Source organism: Equus caballus, chromosome 1 (genome assembly GCF_041296265.1).
Source record: "Equus caballus isolate H_3958 breed thoroughbred chromosome 1, TB-T2T, whole genome shotgun sequence".
Taxonomy (NCBI): Eukaryota; Metazoa; Chordata; class Mammalia; order Perissodactyla; family Equidae; genus Equus; species Equus caballus.
In genome coordinates, this window is record NC_091684.1 from 138311505 (window position 1) to 138324512 (window position 13008).

Here is a 13008-nt window from a genome sequence, read left to right on the forward strand (position 1 = left end):
CATCTGTGCGTTTCCTTTTTCTTCAGTCTTCAAAGGGGGCTGTCAACTGACTGATCCTAAACCTGACGGCATCGCAGTCTGTTCACACTTGTTCAGGAAGCTTCAGTTTGGTTGTAAATTGTACCGTGTGTGCAAATGTGCATGTTTCTTTTAAAAATCGCCTATTGCCCGTGTACACATGCACAGTAGCACCAGGATGAGACCATCAACTTATCTTTCTAAAACTAAAACCAATTTATCCCCACATCAGAAAACCTACATAGCTTTTATTCCGTGATTGTGTAGATACTTGAATTATGGATGACCATAATGCTTCCTTTTTGCGTGCAGGCAACTCCTAAAAGTGTTTAAGAATCTAGATCACAGGAGAATGCTCGTATGTTACCTCTGGCTAGGATTGAAACCTAGAAGCGAGATGAGGAAAGTGCGAGAGTGTCTCTCTGATGCAGAGCACAACCTCTGCTTCCCACCTTCTGAAGCAACACGCTCAAGCGCAGCCAATAGTCTTTGGTAGTCTTCTGCTGGATACTAACTCAGCTTCCTTTTCGAAATGGCACAGAGTTAGGTTCTCTAGGCCAGAAGGACTCCATTTTTGTTCCTGTCCCTCCCTCTAGTATTGAACTTAGGGTCCTGCAGGTTCCTTTGGTGAGGACGGAGGCCACAGGTACGGTCGGACCTGGGAAATTCCCAGCGAGGTTCTAGGATCTAATTAAAAGAGGTCTGTTTCTCCTCCTGAGTCCAACTCTGCTTCTCTTCTTAATAAGCAAAGAGATTTAGGGGGTTCCCATGAGCAAGGGTACCTCACAGGATAAGCGGATTGAGGAGGAGAAGGAGGCTGCTGCCTGAGACCCCGAGACGTCTGGCACTCTCTCCAGGTTACCCTTCCAAGTGTTCACTGAGTTCCTACCAAGGCAAGTGACTGTGGGGACCCTGGGCAAAGTCAAAGATGTTTAAAAAAATTTTTTTATTTGAGGAAGATTGTCCCTGAGCTAACATCTGTGCCAATCTTCCTCTATTTTGTAGGTGGGACGCCACAGCGTGGCTTGACAAATGGTGTATAGGTCTGCACCCGGGATCCGAATCTGCCAGCCCCAGGCTGCCAGAGTGGAGCATGCAAACTTAATCACTACACCACCAGGCTGTCCCCCTAAACAAGAATTCTTGAAATCCAGAAGCATCTCTTGGACCCAAAGAGGCCCGGCAGAGAGACAGGAGATACTGCTCTGAAAAGATATCTCTAGGGCACCCATGTGGGAGCCCCATTAACCACTGGAATTCCTCTTTTATCTGTTTGATATATTTGGATCTCAAGCAGAGCTTCATTTGCACAAAGGGCTTGAAGCCCACTATTGTAGGAGAAGGCAGAGGAAACCCACTGGCTGTCAGAGCAGCTGTGGCCAGAGAGCCCCAATCTGCTCTCACATCCCACCTACACTAAGGGCCATCTGGTCCTCTTGACCTTTGTTCTCCTTCCCCAACCTAGCCCACTGTCCCCACGGACAGCCCCCTTTGTCACCCGGGGTTCTGAGCTTGGTAAACCTCAACGGGCGCCAGGACTGCTGGCCTCAGCCACCCTAGCGATGGGGCTAGTGATGAGATGGGAGGTTGGGGCCTGGGAAGCTGGGATTTTCCTGAAGATGACAGATGATTTCAAAATTGTAAGTAGGGCAGCGATATGCTCAGATTTTCTTTTCGCCCGTGACCACCTTGACTGTGTGTGTGGTTAGGCTGAGGGGAGAGAGCGGGGCAGAGAATCTTGGCGAGGTGCTGTCATAATACCAGTGTGAGATGATGAAAGCCGAAACTCAGGCAGAGTCTTTGTGGAGGGAGAGGAGGGGTCTGAGTTGAGGCATCACAGCATCTCGCGTCAGCGTGAGCTGGTTGCTGACTGGATGTGGAATAGGGGGTGTGGGGGTGTCTGACCAGCCTCTGGCCTGACCCCCCAAGAGGAAGTCTAAGGAGAGGAGACATGACAAATTCAGTTTGGAATAGTGTGACCCTGAGGACTCTAGGCAGAAAAGTTCTGTAGAATATTGGATCTAGGTAGCTGAAGCTCAAAAAAGAGATTGGGGCTAGAACTCTATGGGTTTTGTCAGAAGGTGCTGGTAACTGAAGCAGTGGGTGTAGATATACCTGCCCAGGGAAGTGAGTTGAGGACTGAGGGGAACACCCAAACAGATTTGCCCTGGAAAACCCCATGCTCTTTCACCTTTCCACACATTGCTTCCTCTTTCTGGAATGCCCTCTCCCCTTTCCTCTGACCAATACATTCGTATTCCAGAAACCCATTTCTGAGAGGGTAAGTGACTTGCCTGAGGGTCTTTCTTCCTTCTGTACTCAGCCTGGCACGCAGCCCGGGCTCAGAAAGTGGCGGCTGAGTGTTGCCGAACACCATAGAGAATCAGGCGGCGTCTGGTGCTTACCGGCACTGATGGGGCATTAAGGCGTCTCGTTTTCTTCTCTTTCTTGGGGACAAAGCAGGGCACGTTAAGAGTGCTTAGACTGCAATCCAGATGGCCGTTGGTCAGGTATAAGGTGAGCTGAGTCAGGGCCAGCTGGTCACTGTAGGAGAGCTTGAGGCCTGTCGCCCACACCTGGTGAAACAGGAGCCGTAGAAGTGAGGCTGAGATGAGCAATCGGGAGAGAAAGGCTCAGCCTCCCAGGACGAGACCAAACCACACCAGACCCAACTAAACCAGTGAACACGTGACTGAATGGAATAGATGTTTTTGCTTCTGTCTCTCCTTCGTTCAGCTGAAGGGTGGAGCCCCCAGTCTGATTCTCAACAGAAGATTCAAGGTTCCTGTGGGAAGTTACACAAACGCAAACACCTAGCCAAGATAGTCTAATGGAGGCAGCGGTTCTGAAAGGTTTATGTTGACTCTGATTTTTCTGCCTGTGGTTTGCCGTTTCTAAGACGGTCAGGGCAATGTTTTCTACTGAGAAAAATGAGGCTGGACAGGAGCTTCAGAGGGCGGGAGACTAAAGGGAGCAGACAGAGAGGGGGAGAATGAGTAATTATGAGAAAAGGGCAATTTGCCCTGATTTCAGAAAAAGCAGTGCCAGCTGGCCTCCCTGGGCCTCTCAGTGATTCTTAAGGAAACCTGTGGTTGGCCTGTAAGTCTGAGCTGTACCACCATTTTGCTAGGAGAGTGCAGGAAAGTCTCTTCACTACCCCCACGATGTCACAGTATCCTCAACTGGGAAGCAGTGAAAACTCCCACCCCGGCTGAATCACAGCATTATTAGAGGAATATGATGGTGCAATGAAAATTAAAATGCTTTGAAAAATAGACATTTGTGAGCAATCAGCTACAGAAAGCTAATAGGTAACTGAGTAATGTCCATCAATTCCTTTGACACATGTTTCCTGAGGATCTACCGTGTGCTAAACTGGCGATGGCAAAAGTGGGTCATGTGCCACCTCTCCCCTCTCCTGCGGCAGACCATCCTTAATTGCGCACGTCACCCCCATCCCTACACTGAATCCAGCAGCACCCCAGAATCCTCCTTGGTTCAATGCTCAAGGTGTATTATTATGCTAGTCACGCAAGTGTCTAAGATAAATAGGCTCAGGTCCTGCCATCAAGAAGGGGAAGACAAATACATACGTATTCAATTAATTACAACACAATGTAATACATGATATAATAAAGGGACGGAACAAAGTACTGCTGAAGCAGAAAGAAAGGACAGACTGACTTTGTCTAGTGAAGTCAGGGCTGCATCACGAACAAGGTGACATTTGAGCTTTGACAAGCAACACAAACGTGATTGGCTCCCACGTATCAAGTACTTGCTTCACAAACACCTCAGATCTTTACAATAACCTAAAAATAAACATCGTAGATGAAGAAACAGAGGTTCAGAGAGGTACCCAAGTCCATAGAGCCAGGAAGTGGTCATGCTGGGATTTGAATCTAGTTCTGCCTGGCTCCAAGTCCACCCTCTTCCCATTCCCTGATGGAGGAGATGGCACTGCTCCTGGCCCGTCCATTCCTTACCCTGTACCAGTTCCCAGTCAAATTAAAAGCTCAAGTTGCAGAGAATCAAAACACTTTCTTGTTTAATATAATCCATGCCGTGGAAACGTCTTGTGGAGAAAACATGAAGTATTGTATTTCTGGAGTATGCTGTAATTAGCAGTAATGCATTTTCACTGTAGGAAGTTGGAAACTAACACATTTTTGTGAAGACTTGATTAAACATTTTTTTCGTCTTAGAAGGCCTACATGTGCCCCATACACCAACTCGGTATGTTAAAATACATAATATATCTGCCCTAGAGTGGACTCCTCTCAAACAAATCTAGCAGTGAGTGACTTGAGTAAGCATTGACTGTAAATGGCATCATTATAAGGATATTAAGAGGTCAAACTGTCAGGGCCCCTTGCTAAACTGAAGCTAATTTCAGGAGTCATATTCGCACAGTAATGCCCTTTTATAATAGCAAATAAATCACATTTGCAACAATTGTTAAAAACTAACTGCCAAGTATCTGTTGCAGCTGTAAATATCCTATTTGTCAACTTAAATATTTCCTGCTGTATGGCATGAAATGCAAATCAGATGGAGACAGCTACTTTTCCTTAACACGAGAAAGTGAACTTTGCTATTCTTGCGCGTCAGGCTTGTTTTTTTTCCCAAGAGCCTCTATTTTGATGTTTTAATGTTCTCGATCAAAGGGAAATGTATCTAACACCCATTTTTAATATTTACGCTAATAACATTAATGTTTTGGTGATCAGGATTTTAATGGGAAGGCAGCACAGCGTAGGGGAAAGAGAGAACTGAGGAGGCGCACAGCCTAAATCTGGCCCTCAAGTAGTGTGAACTTGAATGAGTTATTTAAGCTCCTTCAATCTCAGGATCCTCAAGTGTAAAAGGAGCAAATGATAATACCTACCAAAGATTTTGAAAACAAAATAAAATAAATACACATGAAATTGCCTTACAAATGATAAAGTTCTATGCGAATGTTATTTATGATTACTAAGCATTTCCTTTTAGAGGAGTGGGATCTTAGGACACACATTTTCAGTCGCCGATGCAGCTATTATTAGATTGCCCCACATCATACCTGTTTTCCCCATTCATAATCGTTGTCTTCAACCTCACAACACCCCAATCCTGTAGGTGGTTAGCTTTGGGCAATGCTGGTATTACTCTATCTCCATTTGACCGATGAAGGTACTGAGATGGAAAAGTGGCTTCCTGGTTTGCCTAAGATCATAGAGCATAGGCCAGAACTCTGGTCTTTCCAGAGCAGAAGAACTTTGCTTCCTCAGGCTGCCCTACCCCCTCGGTTCACAAAAGAAATAGTAGAACAAATTTCTTTCAGCCTTTTCCTCAGCAGCAGGCTTGCCTGAATGGCTCAGATAATTGTTCTGTTCTCCATCTGGTTTCTCCATTGAAGACACCGCCTGCGGCATGCTTGCTTTGTGTACAGGGGTTCCTGTCCCCCCTCTGGACCAGCAGCCCTTTAGGGGAGGCTGCTGTCTTTGTCTTCCCGCAGCCCCGTGTCTGGGGCAGGGCTCGGCTCGCAGCAGGGCACCTCTGATGCTTCCCTCCTCTGCAGCCTTTCCGGAACAGGGTCTAGGTGGGTCTCTTGAAGCTGGTTTCAGATTCAAATGCAGCAAATATTCCTTGAGCATCCCCCCTGTGCCAGCCCCATGCCTTCACACAGGGTCTCATTTAATCCTATTCTTGCTTTTGGACTTGGATGCTAACTTGAGAACCTAATCTTTCTCTGTGCTGGCTACCCCCATCACAATTTAGATGAGCGACAATGAAGCTTGTACAGAGGCACTCTGAGTGGGCATGGAGAGAAGTGGATGGATTTTTAAATGTCTAGGAGGTGGCTTTGACATGACTTGCAGGACTTGTAACGACTAGCTTGACAGGTTAATTGATTAGATGTGAGGGCGAGGGAAAACATCACTAAAGGTTAGCGCTCGAAAGACTCTTAAAAATTGTCTAATACAATCAGTTTGCTTTAGAAATGGAGCAACTCTGGTGGAGAGGGAAGTGGTCTGCCCTATGTTACAGAGCCAGGTATCAAAGGGGTGGGATGAGAAACCAAGGTGTCCCAGCTCCTAGTCATAAATCACTTGTGGATAGTTCTTTGACCGATTGATGATATTTGAAAATTATTTTATCAAAAATGGCTAGAATACTAAAGAGATTTACATCAAGGCCTTAAGAAGCACAAGCAAGACCAAAATATTCATCTCAGCATTACTTGTAATAATGAAAAATTGCAGCTTTCCAACATTTGGACCTTGGTTAAAAAGAGGACACATGCAAGGGATGGAATAGTCTGTGATATTATCACTAAAAATAATGATTGTGAATAACTTTTGATGATGTAGGAAGATACTCAAAACAGCAAGAACAGGATATAAAGTCCTGTAGGCCTTATGAATTCAGCTTTGCAAAACTAATACTATACATGGAAAAGACTACATGAGAATATAACCAAATGTTAACAGTTGGTTGCTACTACTAGCAGAATTATGGTAAGTGCAATTATATACAGACTTTCATGTATATTCTAGATTGGCACTATCTAATATGGTAGCCACTAGCCACTTGTGGCTCTTGAGCACTTGAAATGTGGCTGTTTCAAATTGAGATGTCTAGTAACACCAGATTTTGGAGACTGTGGGGGTCAAAAAGAACATGAAATATTTCATTAATAATATTTTATACTGATTACATGCTGAATGATAATAGTTTGGTTATGTTGGGTTAAATAAAACACATTATTAAAGTTGTGTGCATCCTTTTTTGGTTACATTTTAAAATGAGGCTACTAGAAAGTTAAAAATTATGCATGTGACTTACATTCTATTTCTATCGGATTAGTTGCAAAACGGTCTGTTGCAACTTCAGCAGGGGCGGGGCCAGTAGGGGTGGGCGGGGTACTTGCTGCAGAGGCCCCTGCTCTCCACCGTCCTGACTCGCACTACGCCTGAAGCCCTGCGCACTGCAGCTGCGTCGCAGTCCTGGGGCAGAGTGGGCGCAACCCAGGCAGAAGGGAAGCGGAGAAACTGTAGCCACCTCACCGACCTTTAAAGTATCTGAGAACCAGAAGACAGCGTCAGGCAGAGGCGAGCTTGCCCAGAATTGTTCTGTTCCCAGGCTCTGGGTCCTGTTTGGGCTGCAAGCTTTGGGATGAAAAGGTAGATATGCTTCTATATGGGGAGGTGTGGGAGGGAGGCCAGGACTGAGCCCTTTTTGCCTTAGCTGTTCTAGGCAGATGGAGGCGCCTGCTCACCCCTGCTGCGTTGGCCTGGTTCCTGTGACAGGCAGGATGGATTGGTGGCAGAGCATGCAGATGTGGGCAGATGTGCTGGGGCTCTGCATTCTGTGGCTGCCTCCAAGTGCAAATAAAGTTCTGTAGCAAAGAGTTCGGTCTTGCCAACCTACTCTTATGGGCATCAGGGTAGGTATGGGACTGAGAGATGAGTTTATAGAGCAAAAAACATTCGTTGAAGACGCATAGAATTTCATAGATGTTTTACAGACCCATCTCTGGGTTTTCTTTTCTTCTTCATCATCATCATCTTTTTTTCTTTCTGGTAAGGAGAAGAACCCAAGGCTCCAGAAGGATGCCTGACCTGCTAAAGGCCCAGATCTGGGTACCAGGGTCTGAGACAAATATCCGTGATGCTCAGCAAGTCACCTCTCTGGGCCACACTTTCCTTGACTAAGCACTGGAGATAATGGTCCTCGTGGACCTTCCCTCGGTGGCTTCCAGATGTGTCTATGGAGCAACTGGGGATTGTGGAGATTCCTCACTCATGGAGAAGTTTCTAAAAGGCACATCCTCCAACCAAGGCAACTGAGAGATGCAGCACTGAGAATTCACTCCCCACAGGGACGGCATCAGAGTGCGGAGTGTGACACACAGCCCACCGTCCTCCGCTCCCATCTTGGCTGAGGGAAGTGTGCACCACCTCCCTGCCGGTGTTCGTATCTTTATTGACGGTCCCGGTCGGATAGGAAACCAACACGGGACCACTTGATTCTTCCTAGAGCGAGACCAAACCCTCAGTCCTGGGTCCCCACAGCTGTGGCTAAGCTGTAGAGGCCAGGCCACCCGCTCAGCAACTCTGCTTGCTGAGCAATGCAGCCATAGGTAGGCCAAGGTTCCCTCTGTCCTTATTGTTTTGGCTGAATACAGACTCGAGGGCTTTTTTCCTACTTGCAACTGTGGAGGCGGGGCATCCATTGGAAAGCGTTGAGCAGAGGACTGCCATGATCTAACTTATATTTCTAAAGGGACACTCTGGTTGTGGTGGGTGGAAGAGCCCGTGAGGGGGCAAGGATGGAAAAGGGAGGCCAGTTCACGGCTACTGCAGTAATCCAGGTGAGAGAGAACGGTGGTCGGGCCAGCATGCTAACAGTAAAGCGTAAGAGAAGTAGCCATTTTATAGACATATTTCAAAACTAGATCCTAAAGGACTTACTGATGGGTTGGATGCAGGGTGTGAGAGAAAGAGAGGAGTCAGGATGTCTCCAAGACTTTTGCCCTGAAAAAATGGAAGGATGGTGCTACCATTTATTGACAGGGGCAGACTGCAGGATGAATAGTTTAAAGGGTACAATCAAGATTTCAGGTTTGGGCCTGTTAAGTTGGAAACGCCTTTGTGGAATGAAGTTCTAGAGGGTGGGCTAAGATCTCAGGCATCTTGTCTCCTCTCTCAGCTGTGAAATCAGGAGGGTGTGCTTGACTGGGTTGGAGGGATGAAGCAGAATCAGTTCCTGGTAGGGAGGCCTCTTTTCCTCTGCTGTCACTTTTGAGCCTTGGGCTCAAGGCTCTCCTTGGCTGGGGAGAAGTGAGGTCTGTAGGACCTGAGGCCTTCGCTAAGGGACATGCTTCTCACCATGTCTAGGCCAAGACGAAATAAGGTTGAGAAGGACAGGGGCAGATTGGCAGAGAAAAAGAAGTGACAGCAGCTTGGGGGTAATGGGGACTGAAGACCTTGTGCCTTGAGGGAGGTCAGTGGCTTCGCTGAAATAGAAAGAGCACTGGATCAGAGTCACAGGACCTCGCCGGGCGCGTCAGCCTTGCCCTTTACTGTCTCTGTGATCCTAACTTCCTTCTCCTCTCTGAGCCTCAGGTTCCTTGTCTATAAGCACAGACCTATCTGTGATGGTCTCCGCCTTGGACCCCAGTTGCTTCTTCCCTGTGTGACTGCCAGGAGCAGAGTCTGGGGGGGTCGCGGGGGCGGGGACTCGTATGCTTGGCTCTTGACTTCAGCATTTTGCCATCTTCTCAAAGACGGGGTGCACATTCACCTCTTCTCAGGTGCTGTTTCAAAACGGGATCCAGAATTCCAGCTATCACACAGAGAACATACTTCCATAGGCAGCTAAGAAGCGATAATTCTTCCCATTTTGATTATCACCAGACAGTACAGAGCTCTTCATTGTGGTAAACAACACACTCGATACTTAATTTTAAAGAAGGTGATAGACTGGACTGGAAGAGTTTTCAGTTAGCAAAATATTAATGTGATTATGATATTTGGTAAGAATGGTTTGTATTACATAAAAAAAATCAATAGACAGGCGGAGAGGACTGCTGCCTCTTGGCATGTTGCCACCTAGTGGCGGCTGCTGGGATAGCCCAGTCCGCGCGAGAGGAGAAGAAGGGCTGTTGCCGCCGTATGGGGCAGTCACCTGGGCCCTGATCAGCAACTGAGACTCTCAGCATTCATCTTGGAGGTCATTCCCTCTGTTTCTATTAATCCTATTTGTCCTTCTGGGCACGATTTAAATCACAGCTGCACGAGGCTGTCTCTGAGCGACTAGAGCATCCATTCTCTGTACCACCCACCCTGGACTCTGCCTTATGTGAGCCTTTGGAGTCTGGGGCCATGCCTAGGGCCTCCACAATTTTCAAAGGCCTTCAAAATATTTGGCTTCTGAACAAAAAATGTGACTGGCTCCCAAATATGAAAAGCAAACCTCAAAATAACAATAAAAAATGTTTAAAAAGTATTAAAATTTTTGATATGTCAGTTAAATGCCACACAACTCTTACACGGTTATGCCTAAATCACATTTCCATGACAGTGAATTTTAATACTTTAGATTCTCTAAAACTAAAAATACTCAGGGCCCAGGGAGGTCTTAAAGAGTCCTGTTCTGGCCAACTTCAGACCTCCCTCATTCCACCTCCTCATTTTACGGACGAGGACCCTGAGAGGTGAACTCACTCGCCCAGGTCCCACAGTTAGGGGAAGAGCTGGGATCAAAGCCCAAGTTTCCTGACTCCTGGTCCAGCTCTTTCCATGACACCGAATTACCAGCATCAATAGCCCGATTTCTTTCTAGTACCAGAAGCTTCTCTGTGACTTTGGAAATTCTTTCAAGATATGTAGAAACTACATTCAAAATTAAGTTGGGGATACAATATGAAAAATATTGAAATTTAAACCTGCATCAGCAGCAGTTGCATTTGTTTTTCACTTTTACAAAAAAACCCCACAAATCTTTTAATATACTTTTGCTTTCTCGGCTTCCTTTCCAAGTTTCTCCCACTACCTCTATACATTTATGATCGTCTATTACTTTCTAGACTGATGGCCTAACTGACGTTATTTGTATTCTTAAGGTACAGAATGACACACTCACTTCTTTTTTATCATGCATTTTTGGAAGCCCACTTATTTTGACATTAAGCACTAAACTGTAAAAAACATGAAAACCCAATATTTATAACCTATTGCAGGTTTCTAGGACTAGTAATTATAGATGCTTCTTCTATGGCAATTCAATCTAATAATCCCACGCTGTCGATAGTTATTCTCCTTTAGTTTTCACGCTATACACGTCATGGCTGGGGAACGATCTGCTTGGTTGAGAAGTGTTCCTTTAAAGCTACTACAAATAATCTCCAAAAGGCTTTTGTGTGAATTTTCAAAGCAGAAAGCTCTTGCTCTGTGGCTCCCGTTGGGAGGTTCCTGTGCCCAGTCCTTGCGGACGTGGAGACTCACATGCAAAGTGCGATGAGGCCGAGTGCGCGGCACTGGCCCCCTCCGTGCGATGAGTTAGCAGAGTCTGCCTTTCCCCCCCAGCTTCCTTCACAGCTCCAGTAAACAAGAATTTTTATAAAGAACAGCCTCAGTTGTAGAATATGTAGGCGGGAAACATGGGCTATCAGAGCTGTGGCCTTGAAGTTGGTCTAGTTCAGCCAGGAAATCTGGTCAAGAGCAGAGTTCAGACCAGAGCTCAGAGCTCTTGATCTCAAGTCCAAGGCATGTTTGTTTACACTTGGGAAATTCCCAGAGACGAGAATGAGACCGAGAGCAGGGACTTTTCTTATTCATCTCTGCATCCTGCACAATGCCTAGCACAGCACTCCTGATATTAGTGGGTGCAATAAATCTTTGTTGGATGATTCAATTAAATAACATAAGGAAAAAAGTCTTCCCTTTAAAACACAGGCAGGAGAGATACCACTTCACACCCGCAAGGATGGCTGAAATAAAAAAGACATTAATAAGTATTGGCAAAGCTAGGGAGAAATTGGAACCCTCATACATTGCTAGTGAGGCTGTAAAACGGTGCAGCCACTTTAAAAAACAGTTTGGCAGTTCCTTAAAAAGTTAAACTTTGAGTTGCCATATGACCAATCACTTCTACTTCTAGGTATACAACCAAGAGAAATGAGACGTCTTCACCCAAAAACTTGTACATGAGTGTTCACAGCAGTATTATTCATAACAGTCAAAAAGTGGAAGCAACCCAAGTGTCCATCAACTGATGAATAAACAAAATGTGGGCTATCCATACTATGGAATATTATTCAGCCGTTAAAAGGAATGAAGCACTGATACATGTGACAACATGGATGAACCTTGAAAAGGTTATGATAAAAGTGAAAGAAGCCAGTGACAAAAGACCACCTATTATGTGATCCCATTTATATGAAATGTCCAGAATAGGGAAAGCCACAGGGGCAGAAAATGTTTTCCAGTGGCTGAGGGAAAAAGGGTATGGGGAATGAATTCTAATGGGTAAAGAGTTTCTTTTTAGTGTAAGGGAAATGATCTAAAATTAGATAATGGTGATGATTGCATAACTCTGTGAATATACTAAAACTCATGAAGTATATGCTTTAAAGGGGTGAATTTTATGGTATGTGATACTTCAGTGAAGCTGTTACACAGACACACACACAGACACACACACACCAATCCCTGGGAGACCCATTTTAGGAAGGACACCCACACGATTTGTATGGCCACTTTTTTGAATCTAGTTGAGTGTGTAAATAACGACTGAATGAGGCAGCCTGTGATAAACCACCTCCCAAAGTGCCCTCTGAATTTATTCTAAGTATTCTTCAAGTCTATACCTTAAAAAGCTTTTCCATATGTGGGTGAAAAATACCTGCTACAGACACTAACGCAAACTAGTGGCCAGCGAGGTTAACACCTGGGGCTCACCAAGCAGTCACGGGCTGGAAGGGATAACATGTTAGCATCTGTCAAAAAGACTCAATTGGCTCTGAGGACACAGCGTTGCTTTCCTAAAAGGCAGTAAGTACACTTGCTCCTACTTCCCATCGCGGGCTTTCACTTTCTATCAGCTCCGGGAGCGAGCAGGCCTGGGCATGGACAAATCCAGAAGACAGGCAGGACTGGTCAGGCAAGGGGGCACTTGACACAGCACAGCTTTGTCCTAGACATGTCCACTTCCCCTCTTGCCTCCTGTTGCTCGTTCCAGGGGCCTCCCAGAATCTCTGCCTGCCTTCTGTGGTAGGGGCTCCCGCAAACCCTATGCGCTCCAAGGGACACCTCCTCGTCCCCACCAAGTTAATCCAATAAATCCTGACTAATCCTGACAGTTGAGGGCTGAGTGCCAGGTAACACGTTTGTCATAATGGAACCTTTCAGATTTGGCTGAGAGATAAATCTAGATTCCAGGACTTTGCCTTTGTTGTCTACAGACTCTGGTGTTTGAAAGATCAGCACCCTATCAGGGCCACAG

General features: G+C 45.9%; 1 protein-coding gene across 3 annotated transcripts in view; it reads right to left on the reverse strand.

Moving 5' to 3' along the window:
* Nucleotides 1-13008, reverse strand: part of IQCH (IQ motif containing H) — a 179091-nt gene that overhangs the window by 20109 nt on the left and 145974 nt on the right. For 2 of the 3 annotated variants that reach the window (XM_070269954.1, XM_005603326.4), the window contains one exon: nucleotides 2424-2594. In XM_070269954.1, the coding sequence (XP_070126055.1) occupies nucleotides 2424-2594 (171 nt within the window). Of the gene's footprint in view, nucleotides 1-2423; nucleotides 2595-13008 lie in introns of those variants that run through there. The other variant, XR_011439700.1, reaches the window with a different exon arrangement.